Raw genomic sequence first — 9,849 nt, forward strand, 5'->3', positions numbered from 1 at the left:
GGACTCCGGACAGAACGCCTGGCTGTCCTATCATATAGTCAAATCCACTGATCCTGGACTTTTCACTATTGGTCTCCACAGCGGAGAGATAAGGACACAGCGGGACATTTTTGAGTCTGACAAAATAAAACAGAACCTTATTGTGTCAGTGAAAGATAACGGACAGCCCTCTCTCTCTGCCACCTGTTCCATGTATTTACTTATTTCTGATAACTTGGCTGAGGTGCCGGAACTGAAGGATATTTCTTACGATGAGAATAACTCCAAACTGACCTCTTATCTGATCATCGCGCTGGTGTCTGTGTCTACCTTTTTTCTGACCTTCATCATCATCATCCTGGGTGTGAGGTTTTGTCGCAGGAGAAAGCCCAGACTGTTGTTTGATGGAGCAGTTGCCATCCCCAGCGCTTATCTCCCTCCTAATTACGCAGATGTTGACGGCACAGGAACTTTGCGCAGCGCTTACAATTATGACGCATACCTGACAACAGGTTCTAGAACCAGTGACTTTAAGTTCGTGACGTCTTACAATGACAACACACTGCCTGCTGACCAGACTCTGAGGAAAAGTCCATCAGACTTTGCTGATGTGTTTGGAGATTGTGATGATTCTCCTGAGGTAGGGATACATTTATTGTTAATTAAATAGTCATCAACCAATATGGGTGTACCCGAACGGCACATCTCAGAAAGCAACTTTTACAGAGTTTTCTTAGTCCTATCCCTACCCTTCCATCTCCACACTCACATACGCAGACACAAACCATTACACTAAGCGCACATGCTATTGTTGAAAGTGCATATACTGTCAATCTCTTTACTATTAATTTTAGACCGTTTGTTTTATTGAAGTCAAGTTTCGTGTCTGTGGTTACATAATCGCTGTACATCTCCTTACAGTATTTTAAAACGTTTTTTTCATTTACCGTACGTTCCCTATGTCTCTGTCCTTGGTTCTGAACTCCGTTTGAACCTGGGATGCATTCTAGACATAGTTTACCTCTGTGCTTCAAACGGTTGCCATTTTTCTCCTTTGTTGAATTGTGTTTCAGTACATTTGCCTTTTTTCAGACTATGCTAAAACATTTTGGCTTTCCTTCTCTCATTCCTTTGTTTGCATATGACGTTGCTTTAATCTGGTGGCAGTGTAGTGCTTCTTGAGGATTCATACTCAATAGAAGTTTAATAACTTTCAACGTATAACGGGACTTGGCATTAGAGCATTTTGAAGAAAACCTGTGCCTCTGTGTTCATTCTGTTTTGCTAGTACAGACTCATTTTCCTTAGTTGGTCTTCTGTATTTAAAATGATTGCTTGGTGCATTTTTGAAAAATACATCCTTCCATTAATATAACATGCAGTTTACCACGTGTATGCCTTTGACAGAATACACAGCATACTAAAAAAATGTTTCAATGCGACTTCGTACTAAAGCCCTTGTTTCTTTAGACTTAGACTTCTCTTTATTAATCCTTTTGGGATGACTCCCGCAAGGAAATGGAAATTTCAAGCATCAGTTTTAGCAAGAATACAGTATAGAAGACAATATAAAGATGACAGTAATAGCACTAATAATAATACTAATACTATATAATAAAAATAATAAGAACCTTTGGCTGTATAAAAACATTTACCATAAATTATCAGTCAAAAGTGTCAGTATTGAGTCAAGTGTTAAAGTGTCCAGGTATTTGTTGAGTCCAGGTGTGCATGTGTATGTATGTAGTGTCCTCTCTGCCCTATTTCCTCCTCCCCCCGAGTGAGGAGTTGTACAGTCTGATGGCATGAGTGACAAAGGAGTCCTTGAGTCTTCTGGTCCTACACTTGTGAAGCAGCAGTCTTTCATTGAACTTCACAGGTACCATATAATGTTACTTAGTAAATAGTACGATTACAAACACTGTATAACACAAAATTAATCCAAATTAATGCATACCAAATGCATGACATTGTGTCATGTTTTTACAGATTAGTCATAGAAATACTAGTTTTATACTAAGGCATTTTGACGGCCTTGTAGTTCATGGATTTATACTCTTATATGTTGAGAAATTGAATTTCAACCCAATTTCCTTTACCTTTGCAACTAATGTTATTTACTTTAAATCGGTTTTTAAAGTTTACCTAACGTCAGGTTGTTTAGAACTGTATCCAAAACATTAGTCCTCTGTTCCTACTGTTGAAGTGTTGGAAAACATTTGTGTTTCTTATCACTAGAGGTTAAGGCATTCATACAAAGAATACGTTTTTTGATCGACGCCCTGAGTTTTAAAAATTGTCACTGGATTCCTCTTTGAGTTTTTGGTGAATGCAGTGTGTTAATATAGAGCATAACCAAACGTTTGTAATCTGTTTGAAAACACGCAACCGTTCAGTTCCCAGGCTACAACAGTACAACTATGATCTGGTTAGTTCAACTGTGTTGTTTATTACACCATAATACATATTTTCTTATAATTTCAATCTGCAAAATTACAATGTCTCATATATATGAACAATAGAGGCTATATATCAAGACAAGTAAAATGTGCATCTGAGTAACTTGACCCCATCTTAAGCCATTAAGTTGTTAATGTGAGAAAAGTGCAGAAAAAGAAGGAAAGAATGTTGATCATATCATCAAAGATGTAGACAAGATATTTGGACATCAGTTATCATGCAGTTTTGAGAGAAAATAAACAGTAACAAATACATCTTAAATTAAGCGCGTCTTTCTGTTGCCAGCAGACATAGTTTAATATGTGTTCTTTTTCTAACTGTTGTTTGAAAATATGGCTGTTCCCTAAATACACATTTCCAATGACTTAATGTTTGTGCTGTTATTTTACATCGTACATTGGCCTCTGGTATTATATGTTGTCTCAATAGTCATGGTAGGATAGCCATAAAACAGTTAAGCGATGTTTTTTTTTTGATTGAATGAGGGATCTTTGAATTAGTCTACATTTTAAATATACAAAGCCACAATTATTTATTGTCGTGTTATACCTAAACTAGCACTCATGGTGTCAGTGTGTACCAGCCAACGAGAAGCCGTGGTCATCCTCCTCCCTTCTGTATCAACGGACTTACAGCCAGACTCTACTGTTGTAGCTACCATAGCTGACAAACCTCGCTTCACTTCAATGTGACATTTTCCGATTATTGGAAGAAATTATTGATATAGTTTGATCTATTTCGTCATATTTTTAGTTTGTATGTGGTCTTCCTCGCTTAAACGATGGGATGCAGGAGATTTTCGCTGGTCTACAGCCTTGCTTTTGTTTTTCTTGTCCTCCACCCCGTCTATGGAGACTTGAGTTACTCCATTCCGGAGGAGATGAAACGAGGATCAGTAATTGGGAATATCGCTAAGGATCTGGGACTTGATTTGGGCAAGATGTCTGCCCGCAAGGCCCGTATCGATACTGAGGATAGCAACGTCCAATACTGCGGTTTAAATCTCAACACCGGGGATTTGGTTGTACAAGAAAGGATAGACAGAGAAGTGCTTTGTGAAAAAAAAACATCGTGTTTTCTAAAACAGGAACTTGTGCTGGAAAATCCGCTGGAGCTGCAACGTATTAGTATCCGCGTTCAAGACATTAATGATAATTCGCCCCAGTTTAAAGAGGAGTCACTTAAATTTGAAATTCAGGAATCAGCCGACAAAGGTGCACATTTCCTGCTGGATGAGGCACACGATGGAGACGTCGGGGAAAATGCTGTTCAGGGCTACTCACTTCAGCAGAATGATCATTTTACATTAGACGTGAAAACAAAGGGCGGTGGCCGAAAATATGGTGAATTAGTTTTAGATAAAGAACTAGACAGAGAGGAGAAAGAAGAGATTATTTTATTGCTCAAGGCATTCGATGGGGGCTCTCCTCAGAGATCAGGTACTGTAGTCATACACATCACCATACTGGATGCTAATGATAATGTGCCAGTTTTCAGCCAGATCGTTTATGAAGCCAGTCTGTCTGAAAACTCGCCTCTGGATACGTTGGTGATCACAGTGAGTGCTTCTGATGCAGACGATGGAGTAAATGGTGAAGTTACTTATGGATTTGACCATGTTTCAGATAAAAATGAAGTTTTCTCTCTTAACTCTAAAACAGGAGAAATTAAAGTGGCTGGATCTATTGATCATGAAAAAGAATCGTCATATGAAATGCAGATTAGCGCCAAAGATGGTCTGGGATTGGCGTCATATGCAACAGTGATAATTGAAATTAGTGATGTAAATGACAACGCACCAGTAACATACCTGAAATCCCTGACTAACCCCATACCTGAGAACGTGTCACCTGGTACAGAGGTGGGCATCATTAACGTGCAGGACAGAGACTCTGAGAATAACAGACAGGTCCGCTGCTCCATTCAGCAAAATGTCCCTTTTAAGTTGGTCCCTTCTATTAAAAACTATTATTCTCTGGTGACCACAGGACAACTGGACCGTGAACTAGTGTCTGATTACAACATTACAATCACTGCCACTGACGAGGGCTCTCCACCTCTGTCCTCCTCTAAAACTGTTCAGTTATCTGTAGCAGACATCAACGACAACCCACCTGTGTTTGAGGAACAGTCGTACAGCGCATATGTGACTGAAAATAACAAACCTGGCTCCACTTTATGTTCCGTTACTGCTCGAGACCCCGACTGGAGACAAAACGGTACAGTGATTTATTCTCTGTTACCCGGTGAGGTGAACGGTGGCCCGGTGTCCTCCTACTTGTCTGTTAACGGAGACACAGGGGTGATCCATGCTGTGAGGTCGTTTGATTATGAACAGTTCAGGAATTTTAAAGTCCACGTGATGGCCAGAGACAACGGTTCTCCTCCGCTCAGCAGCAACGTGACCGTCAGTGTCTTCATATCGGATGTGAATGACAACTCTCCTCAGATACTGTACCCCGCCCCGGAGGGACACTCCTTCATGACCGAGCTGGTCCCCAAAGCTGCACATGGAGGCTCTCTGGTGTCCAAAGTGATAGCGGTGGACGCGGACTCCGGACAGAACGCCTGGCTGTCCTATCATATAGTCAAATCCACTGATCCGGGACTTTTCACTATTGGTCTCCATAACGGAGAGATCAGGACACAGCGGGACATTTCTGAGTCAGACACGATGAAACAGAACCTTATTCTGTCAGTGAAAGATAACGGACAGCCCTCTCTCTCTGCCACCTGTTCCATGTATTTACTTATTTCTGATAACTTGGCTGAGGTGCCGGAACTGAAGGATATTTCTTACGATGAGAAGAACTCCAAACTGACTTCTTATCTGATCATCGCGCTGGTGTCTGTGTCCACCTTTTTTCTGACCTTCATCATCATCATCCTGGGTGTGAGGTTTTGTCGCAGGAGAAAGCCCAGACTGTTGTTTGATGGAGCAGTTGCCATCCCCAGCGCTTATCTCCCTCCTAATTACGCAGATGTTGACGGCACAGGAACTTTACGCAGCGCTTACAATTATGACGCATACCTGACAACAGGTTCTAGAACCAGTGACTTTAAGTTCGTGACGTCTTACAATGACAACACACTGCCTGCTGACCAGACTCTGAGGAAAAGTCCGTCAGACTTTGCTAAGGTGTTTGGAGATTCTGAAGTCACCTCAGAGGTACAGTACGAAAAACCGTAAATCCATATTTTGGTTTGATTATAATGGCAAAACGTGTTAAGTTCATTTTTCCAACCTCAACTAAAGCGTAATGCAATTCATATTTTCATCAGCTCCTGCAGATAGTCTGTCTGTCTACAGAGAAGTAAAAGATATGTTAAGCCACAATATGAAAATGTTAACAGTTTAAAGTTAGCAGTTAAAATAAGTGAAGACGGCAAACTCAGCAACATTTTAAATTGTTTAGACATGTATTTAAATGTATCTGTTCCTCATACAGATAGCAGCTCAATGCAAATGGTCAGTATAGGAAATTCACAAAAGATTGCCAGCCTTTATGTTGGTTTTGTTCCATTGGCCGCCCTTTTACTGCAACAACAGCTCACACATCGTGCTGCTGTATTTGCATATTGTTGTATTTCCCCTAACAGGTATGGAAGTTTTGTTGTATTAGTCATGTTTTACATTTTTTTGGGATGAGTGTATGAAATCTGTGGGAAGTATAGGCCTATGTCTGTGTCTCCGATGTCATGGTACTGATGGCAGATATGGTTTAAAATTGCAGCTCGGTTTCCATCTCATGTAGTGTGCAGTGGGTGCACAATCTGTCATTTTTAGGAAGTTAGGTCTGCTTCAGGTGGCCTGTCTCTTGATGGTGAGGCTGTGTTCACTGAGTCTGTTAATAGTCAACTATTTCCTTAGTTTTAGACATTGTTCATTTATTCTTCCACTGTGTTCTCTAATTAGGAGCAAATAGCATTGCAATTTTGGCTGTTTCTCTCTCTCTCTCTCTCTCTTTCTCTCTCTCTCTCTGTCTCCCTCAATCTTTTCTCTCTCTCTCTCTGATCCCATCATTGCAATGCATATTATTCCTGTGGAAACAAGCTTTGATATTTCAAACTATGGAGTGCAACTCATTATAACACCACTTAATTACAGTCAGTACCAGTCAAAAGTTTGGACACACTTCCATTATTATGGATAAATACACCAATGGAAGTATTTAGTTAAGGAACAACTCAACCACAAGCCAGAATATTTTTTATATTTTAGATGTTTCAAAGTAGCCAACTTTTGCTTTGGTCCACAGCAATAAACAGTGAAAAGCCATATTCAACTACTGTTTTAATTCATATAATAGCAAGAACTACTCAGCTAAGTAAAGAGCAAGTAAAGATACAACTTTGAATGTATCCTCAAGTACAGTCACGAAAACCATCAAATGCTATGATGAAACTGGTTCTCATGAGGACTGCCCCAGGAAAGAAACATCAAGAGTTACCTGTATTTCAGAGGATTAGTTAATTAGAGTCACAAGCCTCAGAAACAGCAAATTAATAGAACCTCAGATTAGAGCCCACAAAAATGCTTCATTGAACTCAAGTAGCAGACACATCTCAACATCAACTGTTCAGAGGAGATTGCATGAATCTGGCCTGCGTGGTCAAATTGCTGCAAATAAGCCAATACTGAGGAAGAGCAACAAAACAAGAGATTTGCTTGGGCCAAGGAACACAAGAATTGGACATTAGACCAGTGGAAATATGTACTTTGATGAGTGTAAATGTGAGATTTTTTGTTCCAGGCGTTATGTCTTTGTAAAATGCAGAATAGATGATTAGATGGTTTCTGAATCTGTGGTTTCCACCGTGAATTATAGAGGATGAGGTGTTATGATGTGGGGATGTTTGCAAGCGATAATGTTAGTGGTTTATTCAAAATTCAATGTACACTTAACCAGCATGGCTACCACAGCATTCTTCTGCAACATGCCATCCCGTCTGGTTTGCCCTTAGTGGGACCATTATTTATTTTTTAACACAACAATGATCCCAAACACATCTCCAGGCTACGTAAGGGCAATTTTTGCAAGGAAAAGAGTGATGGGAGTGCTGTGTCAGATGACCTAGTCTCCACAATCACCCAACCTTAACCCAATGTTTCTGGTTTGAGATGATTTGGACCGCAGAGTGAAGGCAAAGCAGCCAACAAGCGCTCAGCACCTCCCGGAACTCATTCAAGAAGGTAGGAAAACCATTCCTGGTGACTACCTCATTATGCTGATTGACAGAATGCCAAGGGTGTGCAAAGCTGTCATCAAAGCAAAAGGTGGCTACTTCTAAGAAACTAAGATATGAACCATATTCTGGTTTGTTAAACACTTTTTACTATATCATTCCTGATGTGTTCCTTCATAGTTTTGACGTATTTCATATAACTATTCAATGTAGGAATTAATAAAAATGAAGTAAAACCATTAATTGTGATGGTGTCCCAACTTTTGATTGGTACTGAATATATTTACACCCATAGACTGTGCTGTGTTATGACAGTGCTTAAATAGCAAATCAATTGATATATTTCCTCTATCATTTTAAGATGGCATCTGTACTATAACAGAATTTATACAACTACTACTCGTAATTAAGAGTAATACTATATCAGTAAAGTCTGTTATTTCTTCATTCCACTCATGGTGTCGCTATTGGCCAGTCTATGTGAAAAATGTCCACTCCACCCTCCGGTGTACAGAGCAATAAAAGGAAATTTCACAGTTAATGTGGGATGCAGCCTGTAACTGTGGAGTGCTGTTGATTTTCTCTTGACTGAACTGAATAATCCTCATTGAATCTCTAACTTAAACGAAGACAATTTTCTCTTTTGAACGCATTGCCATGATGGCTCTGAAGCGGAGCTGCTTTGTTTTCTTTCTAATGTGGCAAGCCGTGAATGGGGACGCGAGCTATTCATTCCAAGAAGAAATGAAGCGCGGATCTGTTATTGGGAATATAGCGAAGGATCTTAACCTCGATTCGAGTAAACTGTCTGGTAGGAATGCCCGTGTTGATGCCGCAGGGAATCGCAAACGTTACTGTGACATCAGTCTCCGCAATGGGGATTTAATTATTGCCGACAGGATTGACCGGGAGGAGCTTTGTGGAGAAAAGCTGTCGTGTGTAATAAAACGCGATATTGTGCTGGAGAATCCTCTGGAAATGCACCCGTTGAGTCTTCACATTCAAGATATTAATGATAACTCGCCACAGTTTAAAGAAGCTTTCATCAATTTAGAAATCCAAGAGTCGGCAGTCAGGGGAGCTCGTTTTGTGATAGAGGAGGCGCACGATGCGGATGTAGGAGAAAATTCAGTTCAGCAGTACAGCCTCAAAAAGAATGATAATTTCGTTTTGTCCGTTGATGGAAATACAATAGAGCTTGTTCTTGAAAAGGAGCTTGATCGTGAAAAACAACAAGAGATCAATTTGCTCCTTACAGCTCTAGATGGAGGCTCCCCTCAGAGATCAGGTACTGTGGTCATACACGTCACTGTACTGGATGCTAATGATAACGCCCCAGTGTTTAGCCAGGCCGTTTATAAAGCCAGTCTGCCTGAGAACTCTCCTGTAGATACTGTAGTGGTCACAGTGAGTGCTACTGATGCAGACGAGGGAGTCAACGGAGATGTCACATATGAATTTGGACATGTTACTGAAGATGTGAAGAGAGTTTTTAATATTGACCGTAAAAACGGTAAAATTAAAGTGAATGGTACTATTGACTTTGAAACTGTTACAACATATGATTTGCGCATTAAAGCCAAAGATGGATTAGGATTATCGTCATACACAAAGGTATCCATTGATGTCACTGATGTCAATGACAACATACCTGTAATCTATGTAAACTATCTGGCAAATCCAGTACCCGAGAATGTGTCACCTGGTACAGAGGTGGGCATCGTTAACGTGCAGGATTCAGATTCTGATAATAATCAACAGGTCCGCTGTTTCATGCAACAAAATGTCCCTTTTAAATTGGTCCCTTCTATTAAAAACTATTATTCTCTGGTGACCACAGGACAACTGGACCGTGAACTAGTGTCTGATTACAACATTACAATCACTGCCACTGACGAGGGCTCTCCACCTCTGTCCTCCTCTAAAACTGTTCAGTTATCTGTAGCAGACATCAACGACAACCCACCTGTGTTTGAGGAACAGTCGTACAGCGCATATGTGACTGAAAATAACAAACCTGGCTCGTCTTTATGTTCCGTTACTGCTCGAGACCCCGACTGGAGACAAAACGGTACAGTGATTTATTCTCTGTTACCCGGTGAGGTGAACGATGCCCTGGTGTCCTCCTATCTGTCTGTTAACGGTGACACGGGGGTGATCCACGCTGTGAGGTCGTTTGATTATGAACAGTTCAGGAGTTTTAAAGTCCACGTGATGGCCAGA

The 9,849-nt window shown here is 40.6% G+C and overlaps 2 protein-coding genes across 2 annotated transcripts in view; both read left to right on the forward strand.

Moving 5' to 3' along the window:
- The window catches only part of LOC117951603 (protocadherin beta-11-like), a 2,796-nt gene extending 1,341 nt beyond the window's left edge, over positions 1-1,455 (forward strand). Inside the window, exons 2-3 of the mRNA XM_034883377.1 lie at positions 14-619; positions 1,450-1,455. Coding sequence (XP_034739268.1) covers positions 14-619; positions 1,450-1,455 — 612 coding nt within the window. The remainder of the gene's footprint in view (positions 1-13; positions 620-1,449) is intronic.
- A 1,615-nt stretch (positions 1,456-3,070) lies between these two features.
- Positions 3,071-9,849, forward strand: part of LOC117951272 (protocadherin beta-15-like) — a 15,045-nt gene continuing 8,266 nt past the window's right edge. The window contains exon 1 of the mRNA XM_034882905.1: positions 3,071-5,060. Coding sequence (XP_034738796.1) covers positions 3,221-5,060 — 1,840 coding nt within the window. The 5' untranslated portion in view covers positions 3,071-3,220. The remainder of the gene's footprint in view (positions 5,061-9,849) is intronic.

Source organism: Etheostoma cragini, chromosome 10, assembly GCF_013103735.1.
Source record: "Etheostoma cragini isolate CJK2018 chromosome 10, CSU_Ecrag_1.0, whole genome shotgun sequence".
NCBI classification, from domain to species: Eukaryota; Metazoa; Chordata; class Actinopteri; order Perciformes; family Percidae; genus Etheostoma; species Etheostoma cragini.